This window comes from Ochlerotatus camptorhynchus, unplaced genomic scaffold, assembly GCF_037179485.1.
Source record: "Ochlerotatus camptorhynchus isolate MF236.1 unplaced genomic scaffold, CSIRO-AGI_Acam_v1.1 ptg000379l, whole genome shotgun sequence".
Lineage (NCBI taxonomy): Eukaryota > Metazoa > Arthropoda > Insecta > Diptera > Culicidae > Ochlerotatus > Ochlerotatus camptorhynchus.
Window position 1 is genome coordinate 3,979,864 of NW_027040867.1, and position 23,002 is coordinate 4,002,865.

Here is a 23,002-nt window from a genome sequence, read left to right on the forward strand (position 1 = left end):
TAAGTTGTAATAGATCTTTGTATTTATTAATAATCTCATCCTCTATGGTAAATTAAATATGTCGAACTTAAAAGCTAGACAGCGCTGTCATCTAGAAGGTTCTTTCGGGCCCGAAAAAAGTGTTGAATTAGGTAATAAAGCCTTTCATTTTCACTGCCTGTTCCGATACCGGTATTCGAATCGATTAATCGATGTTTTGGTTTTGCTGGTTTGCTTTATACACGCGTAAATAAAGAAAAATATGTTCTAGTTGTGACAAATATACATACAATTACAGCACAGTTTTAGTTTAAAATCCCTCGATGATAGCAATTATTAATGTTATCAGTTGCTATACTAATTAGCAATATTTATCATTTCATCTGGAGATTGACATTTACATTATTAGCCACAGTTTTGTTTGCACAAGTTAGCACCAGACATCGTCCTAACGCTGCCGGTTGCTATCATGGTTCTATTTTAAAATTAAGCCAAGCGGATTTTCGGGGGTCCTTAGAATCTAATAGCGTAGTCTGTGAACGCATACCGGGACAGTGTGCCCCAGTTGGTGAATTCCGCTTTGTCGATCTTGCAGCCAGGTGAGCCGGTTTTCGATAGCCAGTCGACCCTAGGAAGAAGAAAGCATATGTAAAGTTAATAGTTTGAACACTATTTTGTTTTAACAACAATTACGCATCGGAAACATGTCAACTTTGCTTGTGATACTAATATTTATTTTCGGATGGATGAATTAGGCCAAAACTAATGTATGTGGCTTGGTCAGAGCTTCACATATTTAGTAAAGAAGAGTCAATTTTACAAAGAAGGGTGTATGTTGACGGTCGTGTTGTGTATTATATGAAAATTGTCACCTTATTTAAAATGGTTACGTCCTAAGTAACATTGATCAATTATATTAATCGAATTTCTCTTTTGTTAATAACTTTGCTTCAAACCCAGTTCTTGCCGTTCTTGCCGTATTAGCTGCTAACTTCTTTTATCGAACTGTGTGTAGCTGTAAATGTCTATAAATGGCCATAGAGATGCCAAGAGAAAATTGACGGAGAAAATCTGTCATTGTTACATAGGCTGTGTTCCATTTGGTGAATTTTCGCTTAAATTTGCACTTCGAAAATAAATTATACTTTTCAAAAATCCCTCTCTTGTTGATCCGATTTTGAAAAGGTGTTTGTCAAAACTGATTCCTGTACGGTCAGAAATAAGTATGCTCGAATAGCAGGTTTATTTGAAAATGTTCCATCTGTCAAATTTAAGTGAAAATTCACCAAATGGAACACACCCTTACCTCATCCATTGTTCTACTTGATTTGTCATAATAATTTCACATGAACTCTATATGATTTGTTATAAAGATTTAATTTGACACATAATTTTCATGTCATTTTGTAGCTAGAATTGCAGTTTAATGTGATATTATAGCGAACCCCACACTTATCAATGTATTGACGCGGAGGGAAATTATTGACTATAATATTGATGATATAAATACATAAAAATATTGTCAATATTTAATGATTTAAAAATCGAGATGAATGTCTATGGGATCGATAAAAATATCGTTGTGGTCAGAAAACGAAGCTCTTTCAGATGATGTATAAAAACTCGTGAAATTTTTTTATAGCGATAACGAACGCATGTTTCATGCAAAAAGGACAAAAACTTCATTGCTGGTCACATAGTAAGATTTTGTAGACCATGATTTAGGCTTGAAGAATCCTATAAAACCTCTATAAAGTTTGCAACGTTGTGCCTAGTCTGATAATAATGTAAAAAAATGGGGTCGTAACAAGTTAACACCCTGTTCTGGTTCAATCAGGGGCCTGTAACCTAATGAATTCTCCAAGAACTTGTAACTTGTAAAATGTCTTTCAAATGGGAATTTCAAGATCAAGTCTTTGTAGTTTCATTATGATACATGCCTCAGATAACATGTCTATATTTTGAAGACTTTTGGAATTCTGTGTAGATATTTTTCTCCCGCGAATTCATCCAAGTTACATATGTTGCTACACTCTCTTAATTCCAACAAGATGTCTGACGATCTATGAAAGATACCTATTCAAACATACGGGAAGATACTTAACATTTTGTACGAATATTCCTGGAAATCTGGGTAGGTCCCTGAGATTAAACGGAATTTTCCTAAAATTCCAAAAAGTTCAGATCCTTCCAAGAAGTATAGAAAAAGTAAGATCTCTGAAAAACTGATACGAAGTTTCCTAAAGTCCTAAGAAGTTATTTGAACTATTCCAAAAATTCCTGAGCTTTCATGAAGTTTACTGAACTTCTGATCAGTATGACAAACTTCTACGAAGTTAAATTAACTTTAATGAAATTCCCTGCACTTTTTTGATGTTATATGAAGTTTCTCGAACTGCTACTAGATTCTCTGCACTACTACAAAATCACTATGCTTTTAAATTTGTATTAATTATCTTTCCAGAATTTCTAACATCTTTTCTGAATTTCTATCATGTTCAAAGTTCTACGACGTCCCTAAAGTTTTGAGAAATTCTCTAAAGTTATATAAGTCTTCAACGAAGTTCCTTGATATTTTTTTGCAAAATTCACTGCTCAAGAAATTATATGATTATCTCTGAACGGTTATTTTTGACAGCCGATGATTTTTTTTTGCTCTTTTGTTCTTCAAATGAGAGCTGGATGTATTCACGTTTTTGTACAGTAACTGAAACACAACACAAGTTTGAGGAAGGTACGAATCGGGTTGATCATCTCTCTTTACCAAACACTGGCAAAAAGAGATGATCGCCGGTTTGCTAATGTACCTACGACGAATGGAAACAGTTCTATCGATTGTACCGCACAACTATGTAACTTCACGCAGAAGTAATACAAACAAAATAATTAAAGTATTATAATTGACCAATAGTGTATGATTTGAGTAGATCAACATAATTTGTTGAGCTACAATGTTTCGTAACGTTACAACGTTTTGCACTTCTCAATTACACTACTCAAAAACTGCTCACGAATACGTTTTGAGCTACTTTTGATCCAAACACTTTCCACATCTGCAATAATATTTAAGGGTTACTCTTAATTTTTTCAGTTACGGTACAAAAACTGGAAAAATCAGGTAAAAACCGATGTAACGTCACGTAGAATGTGTCCGAAGGTTATGTTCAAAGAACAGTTTATGAGGAAAAGAATGGATAATTTTGTGATTTTTCATTTAACTTTAACCCTTTGTCTGTACCTCTAAAATAAAGCTAAGTTCATTGCAAAAATCCTTCCAAACGGGTAATAAATAATGTTTACAATCTTTTGCTGCCAAGTGCTCTAACAATTTCAGGCGAAAGAATTGTCAAAAACTGTTTCGAAAAGCTTTTACAAAGCTCCAATCTTCTTTAGTGAGACTATCGTCACATCTTTTTATTCGGCAACCTTTCTATTTGAGCTGCGTGTTAAACAGCTGTGCTTTCATCGGCAACTCGAAATCAGCAGCATTTTGTAGTGCGTGTGTTTCATTTCAAGAAAACCCTGTTAGATTGCTTTTTCTCAGGGCTAGAAATATAATCAAATTCAAACTAAAAGTTTAAATAATCGTTTGAATGCATTCAGCGAAGTGTTTTCGTAAGCAAATCCAGTGAAATTAGCGTTTCAATTTGGGGTGCCGAAAATAGACTGTCATGCCGAAGCCGTCATTTCCCCTATCAAGAAGGCTTTAGCATGCAAAAATGTCAGAGGAAAAAAACGTTTTGATGAATAATCAAGATTGCATTGACTCCAAGATAAAGACAAAGGGTTAAATGTGAATTATGCCTATTGTCAATTTAGTCTTGCGTCCATTGTGCCTATCGTAAATTATGTCTATCGCATGTATTGTCTATCGTCTTGCTCTCATTTTATGCAATGCAGATCCTACAGAATCAGTAGGATTTATTCCCTCTAACTTTTGCAGCTTCATTGCCCACAAACGCTACTAGAAACCTGTGTTCCTAGTCCTTTCACAGATTCGTTAAATCGTATGCACGGTCATTTCTATGATATAAATACGACCTCACGAGGTCATTTTTCCTCTATGTCAATATCAATATCGTTAGATAGAGCTCGTTGAAACTTTTGCCTCGAAAGATTGTGCGCTCGGTTTCGAAAACGTGATTAATTTCGACCACGATGCCAACAACCTATTAAATTAATACCGTAAAACGGGGGGACGTTGATCACTTTTTATCGATAAATCTGAATATTTTTCCAACCATATGTTTTGCACACAGACAAATACCTCTCAAACCATTACTAGCAAATGCTTTTCTAATGTACGAATTTAGTTTTGGTTTATTTTTTAGAATTAAAATGCACATTATCAACTCTGGGTCGAAGTTGATAATGCAGGTTTTTCATACAATGCAATATTCAGAGGTTAGCATTTGTACTTCATTGTGTTCATTGAAGAAGAAACTGGTGTTAACATTTGAACAAAAATCGTAGTTTACACACAAACTGCATATTCTGTTGTAAAATAGTTAAAAAAATGTGCCTAAATGTAGGCAATTAACATCAGTTTTTCACATAAAATCATTTTTTATGATAGGGGAAATGGCTCTAATGTTGGCCTATGGATCTAAGATTGACGAGTGCACGGATGGATTTGAGTTCACTCACTCGACAAAAAGTGACACAACAGCGGGGCCCTGTTTACTAAAAATGAACACATGAATAATGCTCGCGTAACATTTGAAAAGGGCCTATCAACTTTTGTAAATAATTTGCTAGGTCCTTTTCACGAGAACCGAAGTACGCCCACGCAAACCAAGAGCACTATAGGGAAAGGGAGAATTTCCTCTGCCCGATGGTGTTGTTAGTTTACGTGAGCGTATTCGGTTCGTGCGAAAAAGGCTCAACAAGTTTTGTGTACATAAGTTGATAGACCCGTTTCAAATGTTACGTGAGTATTATTCATGTGTTCATTTTTAGTAAACAGGGCCCCGCTGTTGTGTCACTTTTTGTCGAGTGAGTGAACTCAAATCTATTCGTGCACTCGTCAATTGGGCCCATCGCTAAAAATCTGCTATTTATTAATTTTATCTAGATGAACGCGTCACGGTACTAATGGATATTTTTGGTTGTATTGAAAATTTAGTCGATTGCTGAATTTATGTATGGGCCCAAATTAGGGACACTTAGGCCGACATTACATACATATTAGGGTGTCCCAAAATTGCACTATGCCTGGAAATCTGGGGGCTCACCCTCCAAATGATAGCTAAGGGTGTTACAAACAAACTTTTGTATGGCGGCAACTCTGGAAAATATTGTTTAGAGGTCGCCCCGACGAGATTGTTGAAAAAAGTTTATTTTTCATAGCTATTATCCAATAAATATTTTTAGTTCTTAAAATTTCAGTGAAACCTCACCCTTTTATGTTTTTTGCAGACTCCCAGGATCAAAACTATAAGAGAAAAAATTGCTACGGCATGTTCTGTGTCCAATTTGTTAGTTACAATTTTTCAAATCCTCTAAAATGATGTTTTTTGTTGTACATCACTGCATTCAATCATCAAAAGTGGGTTTTAAACATAGCGTTATTATCAATCAAATGCAACAGAAATATGTCCGGCTTGATTCCAAATCTCCACAACTTTGGTAGCCACAACTTGAATGCTTTTTCCGGTTGAAAATTGTTGGGTTTCATGCTTGAATCGAAAATACCTGATGACGGCCAACTCCAACGGCAAACGGTTTCTGGGCAAATGCTCCCTCGCAATACCGGTGATGAGATCCGACTTGAGCTTGGTTTTTGGTGACATGATTTTCTTTTTTGGTTCTGCTTGCTACGGCAATCAAATGGAAACTAATAAATTGTGTGATCCCTCTCCGCTCATATATCCTCCTATTGAATTCTAGAAACTTCGAAACAAATGTTATCAAGTGATTTGCAACAAAATAGGTGATTTGTATTCATCGATTTCAATGATAGTTTGATTTGCTAGTGGACATACTGCAAGTATTGAAATTCGGAACTTTTCTTTCCACAGTAAATCACGAATAACTTTTTAACGGTTAGAAATGAGGTGAAAGTGTTTTCGGCAAAGTTTTTGCTTATAAATTTCCCATATTTCTGTTGCATTTGATTGATAATAGCTTTTGATGATTGAATGCAGTGATGTACAACAAAAAACATCATTTTAGAGGATTTGAAAAATTGTAACTAACAAATTGGACACAGAACATGCCGTAACATTTTTTTCTCTTATAGTTTTGACCCTTGCAAATCTGCGAAAAATTTTAAAGGGGTGAGATTTCGCTGAAATTTAAAGAACTAAAAATATTTATTGGATAAAATGGATTTTTTCAAAAATCTCGTCGGGGCGACTTCTAAACAACATTTCCCAGAGTTGCCGCCATACAAAAGTTTGTTTGTAACACCCTTAGCTATCATTTGGAGGGTGAGCCCCCAGATTTCCAGGCATAGTGCAATTTTGGGACACCCTTATACATATCCTCTACTAAATCAAATAAATATAAATATTTTCTTGTCGTGATACATCCTCTGGCGGTCTTGCAGTCTATGCCAAGAATGGGTTGAGCTTTAATGTAAAGAAAAACATCTCTATTGATGAATGCACTTAATTCATATTGAAATTAATATAAATGGATTGATCTACGATATTGTAGGAGTTTACAGACCTCTTTCGATTTCAATCAATTTCATAATGAGCTGGAGAGTTTGTTGGCAACTAAGGGTTCACGTCCGCTTTTTATTGTCGGTGACTTGAATATTCCAATAAATTTAATTAATAATAATATTGTTTGTCGTTATACAAGTTTATTGGAATTATATGATTATATTATGTTCGAATACATATACAACTCGCCCAATTAGTAATAAAATTTTAGACCATGTTATTGGACGAAAAGAGGATATTGCTTGTACAAAAAATGTTACAATTTATTCGGATTTCAGTGATCACTTAGTAATTGTTTCATCCTTCAGAATAAGCAGTCTAAAAGAACATGTCGTGTTAACCAAAAAAAATGTAGATAACTACAAACTTAATCAACTCCTTACTGGTTTTTTAAATGGTTTCGTTTTCTCCGAAGATGTTAATGAATCCATTATCGCTATAAAACGGCTTATAATTAGCACAATGCACCAAGTTGAAAAGTGAACGAGTGAATGTTAAAACTAAACATTGTCCTTGGCTTAACTATTATACGTGGCAAACTTAAAAACAAATATTTGAAAAAAGTAGAAGGGTCTGTGCTTAGGGGCACGAACGGAAGCTTGACGTAGGACCGCTAGTGGACGGAACAAATGTGAACATTTAGTTCTTTTAATTGATCAATCATCAACTATCTTAACTCTTTCCGTTTTTTATTTGTAAGCGTATCAAATTTGTAGTGTTTATTTCAAACAGAAAGTTGATGAAGAGAATCCAAGGGACTGTCAACTTGAGTATTTTCGATTCATTTACCCGACTTTAAAAGGTGTATTTTGAATTTTTCGTTATTTATGAATTTTTAAGTTTTGTGCATTTTGGTATTAAAGAGTATTCAATTAACCCCTCACAGGATTTCCTTCCGAATTATATGAATGGGGCGGGCGGAAAGTATCGTTTGTGCAGAATATGTAAAAAAAGGAGGGACTTCGAGAGATTGAACTCGTGAGAGCTAATTTTCTCACAAATTTGATTTTATTGGCTTTCTGGGGACTGAATATACACCCAAAGCGAATTATTCCCACTTCTCTTAAATTCTATAACACTTCCTACCAGCGTGTTCTGGAAAATGGTCGGACGATAATTAATCTCACCAATACATTCGGGCCTACAATTCCACACCTTCTATAGAGACCAGGTTGAGCCTTGATAGCTAGCTGCTTGCGGGAGCTGATGACCTTGACAAATGTCCAAATAATACAAATTTATGGTGGTCCTGAAAAGGACCGTTTTGTAGTGATGGTTGAGTAATTCTGAGCTGGGTGTTCAACACGGATGAGGCTGTCGAGCTGTATGTCGTTTGGAGCGAGGGTGACACGCTTGGCATAGATGACCGACCCGCAGCGACTCACGAAGAGCTACTGATTCCGATCCATAGCATAGCGGTGCAGCTTCTTCCTTCTTTGATGGTTGCTTATGTGGGCTCTGCAGCTCGCTGCTTGCAGGCAGCCTTTCGTTGTTACTGGAGAACAATTTTCAACGCCACAAGCCGAAAGCACTGCTACTGCTGCTACTGCTGCTACTAATTTCGACGACCGAACACCACCACACAGTGGTGTGGTCGTTGGGAGCGTGTGGTTCTGAGTATGGCGATGAGTGTGCAAAATATTACGCAATTCCATCCTCCCTATTCGCACGCGCCCGAGGATCGGAGGCGAATGCCACTTCGACTTGTTTCGTCTACTTACTACTCTCTGACGACTGTGCTGGGGAAGCAGCAAATGCATGTAGGTAATTGGTGGATTTGTTAGTTAATTCGACGCTTTTGGACAATTCTGGACATTTACCAGTTTTTCAATAGTTTTTTTTTGTTGAAAATCAACATTCGGAAGCATTGTTATCAATGCGTAGCTATATTTATGATCGATTGGTGATAAAATTATTGAAATTGGACCAGGGGCAGCTGAGTTATTAACGTTCCAAATCTTTCATAATTTGTTACATGTTCCATTTTCTGTTTCCACAAAGTGTACCCCCATATAGAAATCAAAGACGTAGTACTACGTCAAAAGTAAAGAAAAATCCTTATAATGATCATTTGAAAGAAATGTTGAAACATATAACTAAAAACTGATATTGCTAAAAAAAGATGTAAAAATGATTATTTCATAAAATTATTTGAGGACACAAGTAGTGCCAAGGTTTGGAAAAATTTAAATGGAATACATATTGGGAAGGAAAAAACATGCTCCAAATATTGAACTTCAATATGATGGACATAAAACATCAAATAGTTCAGAAATTTGTGAAATGTTCAACCAATTCTTCTCAAACATTGGAGCTAATCTTGCTGGTAGTATTCGAAAAAATAACTTAAATCCTTTGGATACTGTAAGTCGTCTAGAGCATACTATTTTTCTCAAACCTACTGATGTAATTGAGGTTTCTTCCTTGATTAATGATCTAAATACTAAAAAAAAAGCTGTGGCCCTGGAAGATTGGCAAGTATCATCAAACATAACCTCAATGAGTTTGCAAATATTTTTACTCAACTTTTCAATTGTATACTGAGACAAGGGAAGTATCCAGATTGTCTCAAAGTAGCAAGAGTGGTGCCTATTTTTAAAGCCGGCGATGTGTCTAATCCTTGTAATTATTGTCCTATTTCCACACTGTTTATAGTCAATAAACTTTTCGAAAAATTGCTAGTAAATAGTCAATTTCTTGAACAAATTTAATGTTTGTATAAATTTCAATACGGGTTTCGGAAAGGATGTAGTACTTTTACAGCAATAGTCGAGGTAGTTGATTTTTTATTGAATAAAATTGATAATAAATGTATCGTAGGAGGCCTCTTTATTGAACTAAAAAAAGCATTTGATACCCGGAATCACAATATTCTTCTGCAAAAATTAGAAAGCTATGACATACGTGGATTGGCTGATGACATTATACGTAGTTATTTGAGTGATAGGAAACAGTGTGTGGTATATAAATAAGCACAGAGCTCTCTCCGATTAGATTGGACCTCTCTTATTTCTTATTTATATAAACGATATAGGAAATTTACCATATATATTTACGATAGATGAATAGCTGAATTATTTGCTGACGATACAGCACTTTTTTACCCAAATCAGGATACTGCATCTATCGTTTCCTGCATTAACGATGATTTTCAGGTACTCATGAGATACTTTGATACTAATTTACTTTCGTTAAACTTATCAAAGACTAAATATATGGTGTTCCACTCACCGAGGAAAAAAATTTCTCCATACAACAGTCCGTCAATTGGGTCTAACGTAATAGAGAAAGTATCAAGTTTTAAATATTTGGGCTTGGTATTAGATCCTACGCTCTCTTGGGGGATCATATAAAACATGTACAACGCAAAGTATCATCTCTATGTGGCCTAATGTATGGTGTTGCCTACGAACGCACTTCTAACTTTTTATCATGACTGTATTCATTCTCATCTGCAGTACTTAATCATCGTTTGGGGACATGCTTGCAAGGCTAAACTAAAAAATTCCAAGTATTGCAAAATAGGTGCATAAAAATCATCTATCACCTTCAACAATTGTTTTCCACTCTTCAACTCAACGGGTTCTTGATATAAATTCGTGTCAACTATCGATTTATAATTATCAAATTTACACTCTTTACGCTAAGCTTAAGATATTTAAATTGTATATATTAATTAATTGAATTGTTTATTAGTTGAGGATCCCTTCAAAGGAACTTTGTTCCACTGGGTACACCCTAACTTTGTTAATAATTGTTGTTTTGCATCACACACCTTTAAAATTAGTTATGTTGTATTTATATGTCAATATGTTTTCTCTTGTAACGTTAAAAAATATCATCGAGGAATCCACTACCAAGGGGCTCTCAGTGCGAGCTCTTTGGTGTGGGGGTGTGTTGGCGGAACTAAAAAAAAAAAGTTTAATTCACGTAAATTTGAGAATATGCAATTTACTCAAAAGTAACTTATTAGACTGAATTATATCGTTGGGCCCCAATGCGAAGCAGCCAATGGCTGAAAGCCTTCTAAATAAAGAAAAAAATATCGTTGGGTTTTTTTGGCATCAATTACGAGTTCAAGTGAGAGGATCAACTAAAAATTATGTAAAAACATCTCAAATGTAGGGTAGTGTACGGTCGTGCAACATTTTTGATTGCTTCCCTAATTAAAATTTCATGGTTATTTTGCTTAACGACGTGTTCGGGGTATCATCCAAACAATTTGTGGAATAGTTCTATTATTTGGGTTATCGTTCGTTTATGGTAATTTTTTATTAGGGTTATGAATACCCAAGCAAAATTGGGCACTTTGAATCATGCTTGCTGAAACTCCTCAAACTGGAGGTTTTTTTTATAAAAAAAAAAACATTTAAACAAAATCTGATTCTAGGAACAGTTAAAAGTTTCATACTTCATCACTTTCACAAAATTGTACATTTAGAGTGGTAGAATGCATCGTTTTTTAGAGGAAATGTTTCAAAAGTACTATTTTAAACTACTTAATGAAATACTAAACAAATTATCGCATAACTATATCATCAAAAAATTATCGTTGAGAAACGAAAATTGAACGTTGTAGTGATCAACTGCACCTAAATAATCAACTTCACCCCGTTTTACGGTACAAACTGAGAAGAGAGGACACGTAGGAAGAAAAAAATCACAGATAGATCCAACAACCGCTAGCAACGGCAAACTACGAAAAAATTAAGGGGAAATTCTGTTCAGTCAATCGTAATTTTTCTCGGTTTAGGTCCGTTACATCGTTCAAGTAAAAAAAATGTGAAATAAAAGCGTAAGTTTTTACTATTTTGGTCATATCTCCGGAACCAAATATTCGATCAAGATGAAAGTCAATACCATCAAATGGGCTTAAAGTGAACCTTTTGGTCTTGGAACGAAAAATTAATTTTCGATTGATATTATAGCCTTTCACTACACCTAGGGGCACGAGATAGGCAAACAAAATTGAAATTCGAAACCACCGTTTCTGTCATCGTCGGCACCGTCATCGTAGGTATGTCAGTGAACGCGAAGTGGGTTGGTTGATCTCTTTGACGAATTTTCTAGACCGACTGTGTTTGCCCGTTTCTTTTGCGGGTGATGGGTGGAACAAGACAGGAGGGGCCGTTTGTCGCCGGTTTTCCTATACAAGCCAAGACGCCTGCCAACTTGATGCAATCAGTCGAGTTGCGCGGTTCACGTATTAATAGCTTCTAGAGAAAAAAAAAATAGATCTCGCTTACAGACACGCAAATTACGAGAGCACGCCGCCCCAATAGTAGGAGGCAATGAAACGAAGTGTTCTCGTTATTATGTGTATTCGGTTGTTGATATGGTCTCTGCTCTGCTTTAAATTAGATAATAGGCTTTCCGTTTAACCTTAACCTAATTAATGGCGATGATGCTGTTTCCGATGTAGGGTAGGTGACATGGCTGAAAAGAATCGTATACTTACATTTTGTTGACGTCTCCCTTGGCTCCCTGCATTTTGCCCATGATTGTGCCCTGTTTGGAGTTTTTCACCCATCCCTTGATGCCGAGTGCTATGCAGTTGTCTCTGCAGTGTTTTGTGAATCCACATCCTGACAACAATAGCGGGAAATAGAAACAAACAGAATGGAGTGAGAAAAAGGAAGTTATTAAATTTATACGACGCAAGAGACTATGGCAAGAGTGCTTTTTGTCTGTCTTGTTACAGGACGTTGATAATGTTACATGTCAGCTGGAAGACAACCGATGCGATGGTCAAGTGAAGCGAGCAATAAATTATAGTTGGCAACTTGATAGGTTCCAAGCTGCAATTAAGTAATTGATGTTTGCTAAAAATAAGCAACCGGTCAAATTGCTTGCCTTGTCGAAGTTGATGGATCTCACTGTTTCCAAGATGACTGTAGTTTCGTACTAAAACCTGGGCGACCATAAATAAACTCACGTTACTTTTTCTAAATTGATGATAGCAAGAAATATGCTTCTAGTCAATACATTTCTTTAATCCACATGCAAAATCACACCTTGCTTTGAATTTTTGTGCAATTTTTTGACTATAATTTTTTGAATGTATTAACCGATTAGATTATGTAAAACTCTTATTTGAAAAAAAGTTATAGTAACCTAAACATTTGAATTTATTTTAAACAGTTTTATCGTAATGTGCATAGATTTCAATTCAATTAAATTTTTGGGTTTGCATAACATTTAAATTGATCATATCATTCGAGCAGTTTCTTATGTAATAATTGAACTGCAGTCATTATTTCACTGTCAACATGTATGCTTAGATATTATTATTAATTGGATATTGATTAGGTACGACTGAAAATTGTTTAATCTCATCATTTTAACATGAAAACATTTCAGGTACGTGGATGTAATGTCTATCTACTGTACTTAAATAGACATCATTTATAGACCCAAAATAGATGCAACTTCGTCCTATTGAAGATGACCTGGTGCATTGTTCGACTTGATAGTTTTTCGAAGGGCCTGGGTAAATGAATCTAACTCATATTTGAATCCCGTTCACTAGAATTCGCAAAACGTAGGTCACTCATGTAATGAGTAAATGTTTACTCACATATGGGTAAATGTCACTCATATATGAGTAAATGTCACACAAATATGAGTGAAATTTACTCATATTTTATAAAAATTTACTCATTCTACGAGTGACCTACATGGAGATGAAAAACTACCCAAAATTAAATACTTTTCCCTCAATTCCGGGGTTCAGCCCAATAACCCAAATTTGAGTTAAACGCATAATCGCATCTTTGAAAGTAGTTTCCATTTAAAACCAGCAAACAAAATATCTACTCTTAAGTAGGGGAAAAGTTGGCTTCGGCAATACTTTAACCTATTATCGTCAGGGGGTAAACAACGTTCTTGAGAGCTCAATTTTGGCATGTAGATACATTGTGTTTCAGAGCAACTATTGGCCAAATTTGAGTGCTCTAGGACTTTGTTTACCCATCTGACGATAATAGGTTAAGCTTTTGCCGAAGCCAACATTTCCCCTATATTCTACCCAAAATTAAGTTTAATTCACGTAAATTTGAGAATATGCAATTTACTCAAAAGAAACTGGTTGGGTCCAATCTCTCGTTCCTTTTTTGAAAACAATAAAGAGTGCAAGTGAGAGGCTGAACTCAATATTAAGTAAAAAGCACTCAAATTTTAGGTAGCATTTTTTCTTCGTGTACGTTTTTACGAGTTTGACTGAACGTATTCAAATATGAGTCAGTCTCATTTGCTGTCATGTTTGAATTAACGGTAATAGAATTGACTGCACGCTATTTATAAACAACCCAAATTGGAGTAGGATCTACGCCCCGTAAAAAAATCCAATAAAAATACAATGATTTTCATTGTCATTGTAACCATGACATTTACTGTCAAAGCATTGGAAATTTTTGTCCATTACCATAAAATCACAACGAAATTCACGGTTCACAACAATCAAAATCATGGTCTTTGAGAAATTTACAGTAAAAAAGGGGAGTGGTTAAGCATCTTAACAATATAAAAAAGTGATTTTTCTCGAACAAATTTGATCTCATCATACTAATTTTCGTTATTAGAGCATTGTATCGTTAAAAATCGAAATCTATTTTTTCTCCCGTACAATAATTTAACAATAAATTTTAATGTACTCAAAATTCAACAGTAAATATCATTGTAATTTCGTTGTTTAATTATAATTATTTTTTTCGGGTCATATCCGTAAAAAAGGCTACCCTAAATTCAACCAGCAATGTTGTAACTGACAAGATGACTAATGAACAACATCGTCCGGATTCAGGTCGATGTTTTTCATTCGTCATCTTGTAAGTCTAAACTTTGTTTACTTAATTTGGGGTACCCTACTTTTGACGAATATGAGTAGCTCCTTCTCAAATTTGGGTTGTTTAGAAATAGCGTGTATACCGTGTCGACCCGTCCTTTCACGAATAGATTAACATTTTGCCTTCGGGATTTTCAGTGGAGTGCTTCTTCTTTCCTTTATTTAACGTCGGTCTCTGTTCCGCAATCTAGTGCCAATCACCGACGGACATCGATTGCCATCCATTGACGGCAATCGAATGTGCAGGAAAGGAAGGCAGCTTCCACACCTGCGTAGGGTATCGCACCCATTCAACACACATGGGCCGGGACCAACGGCTGTACTTCCCTTCCGAAGGGAAGAGACCAGAGATTTTTATGCCTCAGAAAAATCCAAACGACCTCGGCTGGGATTGAACCCAGACCCATCGGGGTGTTAGAAAGCAGTCACGCTTACCACTACACCACCGGCGCCGGCTTTTCAGTGGAGTGAAAGGATTAGAAACCATACGCAACGTTTCACGAAATTCGACATTTACTTATGGGGTTTTCCTATAGTAGTGAACAGTCGTCGTCAACTGTCGAATGGTTTCACCAATACCAAAACAAAGTTATCAAATCAAGTTCGAAGGCCATAATTAGGAACACGTCTCAAAATTACGTCCATTATGTTCGGTCCATAGTTTTAAAGTGCAACAAGCGTTAAACATTCTAAATTCTCAATAAGAGTGAAAAGTGTGATATTAATTTATTAGGTTAGTTACAAAAAGGTAAGTCCTTTCAATTCATGAAATTATCAGGTTTTTTGATGATCACCGCAGTGTATATACATAAATTCAGCAATCGACTAAATTTTCAATAGCGACCAACATATCCATTAGTAACGTCCCAATAACGCGTTCTTCTAGATAAAATTGATAAATAGCAGATTTTTAGCGATGGGCCCAATCTTAGGTCCATCCTTTTCCGTCGTCCAGGTTTTAGTTCTAGTCTAGTCTAGTCTACACATACACAGCCAGTACTTGAAAGAATCCTGGAAAATGATACATCTATCATTTTTCTTGTCATTATTAATGCCTGCTGCACATCAAGGATGTGAAACCAACAATAAAGCGGCCAGGCCTACTGTGTAGCGTTTAGTTAATTTTTGTGGAAGTGAATGTTTACCATGTCTACTTAATAAGTATAGACAGTGGTTAACATTCAATCCACAGGTAATCAAAGAGCGGGGACATACCGTACCAACCGCTCCGTATGCAGGATTTGAAAATAGGCTATATAAATCGTTGGGAGTGACAGAGCTAAGAAAGTTAATGTACACTCCTTGGTTGTCCGATCTCCTGGGATGGAACACAGGTATTTACCCCTTGTGTTCGAGCGTACAGTCCTCCCTCCGTACAAGCGTGGACGGCACCGCCCACCCACTGCCATCCCTCAATCGATCCAGCCGACCTCAGTCGAAGGACAACAGAGAGCGGTGTGCGGACGTAACCTATACGGAGGGAATGCTGTATTCGCCTAGGTTATAGCGCCCTTGCTCGCTATTCGTTATTCTCCGTCGTCCAGGTTTTAGTTCGTACTAAAACCTGGACGACGGAAAAGGATGGACCTAAGATTGGGCCCATCGCTAAAAATCTGCTATTTATCAATTTTATCTAGAAGAACGCGTTATTGGGACGTTACTAATGGATATGTTGGTCGCTATTGAAAATTTAGTCGATTGCTGAATTTATGTATGGGCCCAAATCAGGGGCATTTAGGCCGGCATTACATCCATTTCCCTGCCTACGTAGTTTCAAAGAAGCGAATGCATATAAGTACAAATTTTTCAACAATGGTGACATAATGAACGCATTTAAAAGACGAATTGATGTGTATATATGAGTCAGCTTATTTTAAAAATATGTTCAAATTCTGAGATTGTACTGGAACTGTTTCGATAGATGTTTATTTCATAGGGATGTGCAGGTGGTTCAATCGGTGCTTAATTATCCAACCCAAATCGATCTGTGTGTAAAAATCTACACAACACGTTCTATCTAATTAATCATTGTGCATTTGATCCTCAAAATCATCCCTTCCAATATGAAGACGAATATTAATATTGACAACGACACAAGCAATAATGAACATCTAGCCACAAATGAACAAAAACGTTGACTTCGATACTCAGAGGTTGCTTTGATCAAGAGAATGCTTTTATGTCAAAATTCCAAGAAAATTCAAATTCATGCAGGTATTTGGTCTATATATTAATGTTGTCTTCATTTTCAGCTAAGTTGAGTTTAGAAGGAATGATTTTTATCAGCGCTGATCAGGGTACAACTTAACGACGGTATCAATTATAACACTATCCTTCTCGTTACTACCGAAAAGGATGTCGAACTATACAATAATTCCTTTAAATCCATATTAGTTGTTAATGTTCGTTTGATATATGTGAGAACATAGACAAACGTTTTCAGCTTGCATTTGCATCAAGGGGTGGACACTCTACACACTTGTTTTGTACCACTATTTTTCTCAGTGTGCCGCAGATGTACCGGCTGTACCAACAGTGCCTGTCATCAAGCAGGCTGCGTTTTAGTGTGAATATTATGGCATGTTTGGAAACCCGGTATTTTTGACAAATTGAATGTTTTGGTTTGATCGAGCCACTCAAAGACAATAGTTATTCTAAAATAGAATCAATATAGGGGAATTTACGTATTCTCGGCAACCTAAGCAACGACCTTCTTTCTATAGCCTTTTTCTCTAAGGAACGCACACATATGCAGTATTGGTTTGTTTACAATCTTTTGCTGCCAGCTGCTCTAACAATTTCAGTCGAAAGAATTGTCAAAAACTGTTTTGAAACGCTTTTACAAAGCTCCAATCTTCTCTAGTGAGAGCGAGTATTGTCGGCAACCAGTTTTTCTTCGGCAACCGTTCCATTTGAACTGCATGTAAATTTGCTGTTCTATTATCGGCAACTCGAAATCAGCTACAATTTGTAGTGCGTGTGTTGCATTTCAAGAAAACCTTGCTTGATTGCTTTTTCTCAGTGGTAAAAATATAGTCAAATTGAAGCTGAAAGCATAAAGAATCTTTTGCATGCATTCAGCGAAGTGGTTTCGTAAGAAAATCCAGTGAAAATAGTGTTTCAATTTGTGTTGCCGAAAATAGTCTGTCATGCCGAAGCCGTCATTTCCCCTATTCTATTCATTTGCTGATTAATTCTCCATACGCAGTGCTTAGATTAGAAAGTAATCTATAGTAGATTATCATCTCGATTGTTGTTTTCTGTTTTCTGTTTTCTGTTTCGAAACGAGATGGTGAAATTTGTATGCGTGGTACAAAGTGTATTTTTTATGGAAAATTTAAGCCAAAAGTGATTGAACGGCATTGGAATTCGAACGAATAGGAATAGGCATTGGAATTCGAACAAATAGGAAATAGCATTACGGTGAAGAATGTGAGCTGGCCGCAGGATATCAGCTTCCGAACGAGAAGAAAAACCGTTTTGAATCGTTGAAAAAAGAATATTTTTTCGAAACCAGTTTTATGGAATCTATAAAGGGAATCCAAGGTGAGTAGTTCTTTGTATTTGTTTTTTTTTGTCAAATGTTTGCATAGTTCTTGTTGAGTTTTCGATTTGTGAACCATTTCTTTCTTCGATCCAGATATAAATTTTACGATGGTTCATCGTTTGCTACCAGGTGGCACCATTGCAGACCTATTCTCGCCAAAACCATGAAGGACATTGTGTGTCCACCAACACTAATATGTGGATATGTGGAGAACCAGATTGATTTGCACTACCGGCTGCATGGTGAATCGATTTGAAGAACGGCTGCAAGATACTTTATCCGTGGTAAATACAGTAAATCTGGTAAGTGTTCAAGGAGCTGGACCATCTGCGGTGATGAGTTTATTATCAAATTCCTCCAAGAACATCAGGGAGAGCAAATCCAATAGTTAATCTCTCAAGGGTTCTCTATGACAATATTCTGAAAAAGAATCATGCCACAATTTATAATAAGTAGAAATAAAAATAATTAGTGAAATTGTTATCCTTCATTAGGGATCGTCCATTAATTATGTCACAATTATGTCTGCTAGTAAAAGTTGCCATGGATATGTTTTTTTTTCCGCAGAAACAGTTGAAACAGTGTTGCCAGTTTTTTTCCCGAAATTTGACGTGAATGTCTTAGGATGCCCAACAGTGTCAATGCGTCTGCCAGAACTGTGCCAAACCTGTTGTTGGCACACTGTGTAGAGTGATCATTTGCATTTGTTTTACCGATAGAAAAATACCTTACTTGAAATTAAAAAAAAAAAAACTGCTCATAATGGCTACCGTTTGCGTGCTTGTAAATGAGAGGTCTCCCTTACCCTAATAAAAATAATCATAAACGAACGATAACCCAAATCATTGTACTATTCCACAAATGGTTTGGATGATACCCAGAACACGTCGTTAAGCAAATTAACCATACAATTTTTATTAGGGTAGTGCAGCCGGTAAAGGCTCAGCTACAAAGGAACTACCATGCTGGTGGTAGCTGGGTTCGATTCCCGGTCCGGTCTAGGAATTTTGCGGGTTGGAAAATTTCTCGTTTTCCTTGGGCATAGAGTATAGTATGATTGTACTTGCCACACAATTACCACAGACAAACAGACGTAGCTCTTCAATCTGGATCATCGTTCGCGCATTTAACGATTGTTTTGAAAATTATCATTTCCGCGAACTACTCGCTGAACGCTGGCATTGGATCACGACGACGTTTCTATATATTCTATTTACCTTCCATGCAATATTGTTTGCGACTTAACGAGCAAGCTTTTTTCCCGAGAGATGTCGTTACTGAGGTCCTATGTTTTGAGATACTATGTTTTCAAGAAAAAAAAACTCATTCAAGGAGTTATGTCTGTTTGTCTGTGCAATTAAAGTAATGCAAAAATGGTACAGGCATCAAAAGCTCTCAATTAATAACTGTGGAAATGCATCTAGAACACTAAGTTGAGAGCACACAATAAGCTAATATGCGATAAGCAATAAGCTTGAAATATGATGAAAAAGAAGAAGTGTTTGTAAATATGACAGTTTGGACAAAGTAAAATTGAGGCTACTTCGTTATTTTTCGAGCAAATACAAGTAACTCACAGCTACTCAATGTAAATATATTAGCTCAGAGTACAGCTGACTTGCCCTACCACTCCAATAAATTATATTGGATAATTTTTTAATGTTCATGTAACGCTCGCTAAGTAAAACCTTTTAACCAAAAGTCCGCTAACTGATACAAGTTAATGGCAATTATTTGTCAAATGTACACTAGAATGCATTTCAAGTGAATGTCATTGCTATTTGACATATTTTTTTTTAACTTCCTCTTAAAAATCCTACTACCGTGGACCCCCGATAGTCTTAACGACACTTCATGCATATTAACGGGGTTCATTTTTGCTGCTTGTAATCTTATGATCATCAGAAAAGCGAGTTTTTGGTAGCCTTATTTGATGTTTTGTTTTGATTCTGCGGTCCGTTTCGCATCGTTCCATTTCGCGTTTCTTCATTCCATGTGCTAAATGACGTTTGATTTTTTTTTATTTGCGCAGCGTGCAGATTAGCGGGGTTCAAACTAAAAAATGTTAAGATTAAACACGGTCAGATTACCGGAAGTCCACGGTGTATGTACCATGTACCCAATCATTTATTGCGCATTTCACACCGTATTAGACTAATGCACTACAAATTATCCCGCCAATGTTGTTTTCACTCAGTCCTTTTCTGTAAACAAGTTTCAAACTCATTATTATTATGTTATGCCCCGTAACGTGGGTAGATCAGCTTTTCGTGGTACGGGATGTAAGATCTACCACCGATTCCTAGTCCTGACTACTTCAAACTAGAACAGGAACAGGATTTTTCAGTAATCAAAGGAACACATCTTAGTCCTTGTTACTTTTTATGCCTTGTTGAAAAAATGAGTTGGTTAATCTTCATCTATGTCATTCCTAATCTTCTATTCGTTGTTCTCTAGTTTGAAGTGGTTAAGACTAGGGTTCTGATGCATGGTTATTATCAATGTCATTTCTTAATTTTTTTGCTAAGGAATCCAATTTTGACTGACAAAGCGGCCGCGCCTTTGGAGAATGTTCCAACACTCCGAGGGGTATAAAGAGCGGGACCTTTCAATTAGAGTCGGATCCTTGCGATAAATGCAAGAATGACAACTGTAAACAAAATCGAATATTTCATCATGGGCCTTATTACGGGTGTCACTACACGGTGATAAGGAAGTGATACTCATAATAAGAGCCGTGATTGCCGTACAAATCAAATGGGAATCACTTCACCGTGACGACAAGTGACAAGTTTTCACCGTGAAGTGACATCCGTAATAAGCCCCCATTTGTCAATAGTGATGGAGTAATACGACATGCACTAAACTAAGGGGATATACTACAATACATCAACTTACTGGTCGCAGTGGTTTTGGGTTCCGAACAGAGGAAAAAAAGTGTTACTAAACTAACTCAAAAACAACCATAAAATCACACCACATTTTGATGGAGACCCTTCGCAAGCAGTTTTCTCATCTAATCATTTCCTGGTGATTTTTTAAACATGAATAATGTTTCACTGCACTGTAACCTACTGCGTAATTTATACTATGAAAAATTATGTATTGGCCACACAAGCATCGTATTGCGCTGAAAATCTTAAGCATTCAACTCACAACTCAATATCGATATCGAGTTATTCTTCAATGCACGACGTGTAAATATTTACATCATTGACAAATCTCAAGTAATCATGACATTTTGATCTTTGAATACAACGCGAATGCAAAAAAGGAACCTACTGCGTCAGGATATGTCATGATTACCTGAGTTTTGTCAAAAGTTTTCTATGGGATTGGTGTTTTAAATACAACTCGGTGGTCTCTTCAATGCCTGTATCGTGGTCGTGCGGTTAGCGGCGTCCCCCGTCATTCAGGCGTTTGTGAGTGCCACGAAATGAGGGTTCGATTCCCGCTCCAGCCAGTGGAACTTTTCACAACCCGAAAATGGTCTACTGGGTATTGTGTGTTGTCCGTTGTTCTAGTGTTAAATCTGTGCAGCCTATGGTTGAAGACGGTGTCAATTGTATTTTTTAATATCGAGTTGTAGAGAGTTGACTGTAACTGACATTCGACCTATTGAAGTTTTATTATAGTTTTTTTTGCTTTAGGACTTATCTTTTAATTACAATACTCAAAGTTCACTTGGATTACGAAGGTCAAAGTCTTCTATTTGAAAGACAAAATTATTGTATTCGATAGAGCTCGTTGTTTGGTTTATTTTTAAAATTTTTTTTTAAGAATACCCTTGAGAAGCTCAGGTGAACTAAGGGATAGATATTTCAAGTTCATGGTTCTCGGTTCGTACCTCTGTTCCATCATAAAGTTTTAAACAAACTGATGATTTGTTGAAAAAAGTGAAATGATTCACATATAGGTTATCAATTAATTTTTTTCGAGATATTAATTAAATAGCATCATGAGTGAAAAACATAAAATACTCATAAATAATTCGGAATTTGTAGCATTTTCAAGTAAATGTGATCGCCCTGGGCTTTGCGGTGTCAGTAGCAGACAGAACATATTACTTTATCGCATAGCTGAGCTGCTTCGTGTGATGCTAAATTTGCTCTAGGAGTTCAATCTTTTCTGTTGTACCCTCGTTCCCCAAAGGGGTGCAAGCGGACAGTCCGAGGAAAACAATCCGAGCAAAGTGGAACAATCGGTTTTTAAAAATATTTTCTTTTGTATCGCCGTCCACAAGCAGCGAGATTCGATCTACATCATGTTGTGTCCGCTTGCTGGGTGAAACTTTTTCAGAAGAAGATTGAACATTGACGTAAGATGAAGATATGTGACCTAACTTTTTTTAGTTGATCCATCATTTCATAATAGTGGGGATTATCGTTTGTTTCATTTTTTGAATATACATTTTGAGACACTCCAAAGTAATTTATGACACATGTATTACGGCATCGGTTGTCTTCGAGAGTTCGTCTTCATACACACCTTGCACCTGTCCGAAAATTTCGAAATCGCACTGCACAGGCACGTGATCCTGGACGTCCTGGACACCCATTATGTGTTGTGTTGTTGTTCACTGAAGTTCTGTTTGCACTTGAAATAATCTCAAGCTCAATCGCTTGAATGTTCTAGAAACAATCCACTTGATGCACTAGATTCTCGAACGTTTGCGCCACCGAATGATTGTCCTTTTTGTCTTCGCAGTGTCTTCAAACGGACTAAAAATATCTTTTCTTTTGCACTTTCACTGATCACCGATATCGATGGGCTCCACCGTCGGATAAGATAGTACCGAACTGATTTTCCTTCTGTCGATCGTCGAACGCTTACGACTGCCAAAATGCGACTGGTTGCCGGTCCGGTGCGGTAATTAGAATTTGTTAGCTTTTCCTTTAACTTTCTGAGGATGCGCAATCCGTTTGATCGACTTCCCGAAGCTCTCACGGCTTTTCCGACAGC

General features: G+C 36.5%; 1 protein-coding gene and 1 long non-coding RNA gene across 2 annotated transcripts in view; one reads left to right on the forward strand and one right to left on the reverse strand.

Moving 5' to 3' along the window:
* LOC135710378 (acylphosphatase-2-like) lies at window positions 1-22,928 on the reverse strand. The gene is made up of 3 exons (XM_065232945.1): window positions 22,529-22,928; window positions 12,109-12,235; window positions 1-607 (listed from the first exon to the last, which is right to left on the reverse strand). Exons 1-3 carry the CDS (start codon window positions 22,596-22,598, stop codon window positions 493-495), a joined length of 312 nt encoding a protein of 103 aa, XP_065089017.1. The 5' UTR covers window positions 22,599-22,928; the 3' UTR covers window positions 1-492.
* LOC135710379 (uncharacterized) overlaps window positions 1-23,002 on the forward strand; it is a 163,238-nt gene that overhangs the window by 395 nt on the left and 139,841 nt on the right. The window lies entirely within an intron of this gene.

Bases quoted from the DNA above. Each gene is read 5' to 3' on its own strand.
- LOC135710378 (XM_065232945.1), bottom strand. From the start codon at position 22,598: ATGGGTGTCCAGGACGTCCAGGATCACGTGCCTGTGCAGTGCGATTTC. The intron at 12,236-22,528 runs GTGTGTATGAAG...TATTGTTGTCAG, and splicing joins AATTTTCGGACAGGTGCAAG to GATGTGGATTCACAAAACAC. The intron at 608-12,108 runs GTAAGTATACGA...TCTTCTTCCTAG, and splicing joins AAGGGAGACGTCAACAAAAT to GGTCGACTGGCTATCGAAAA.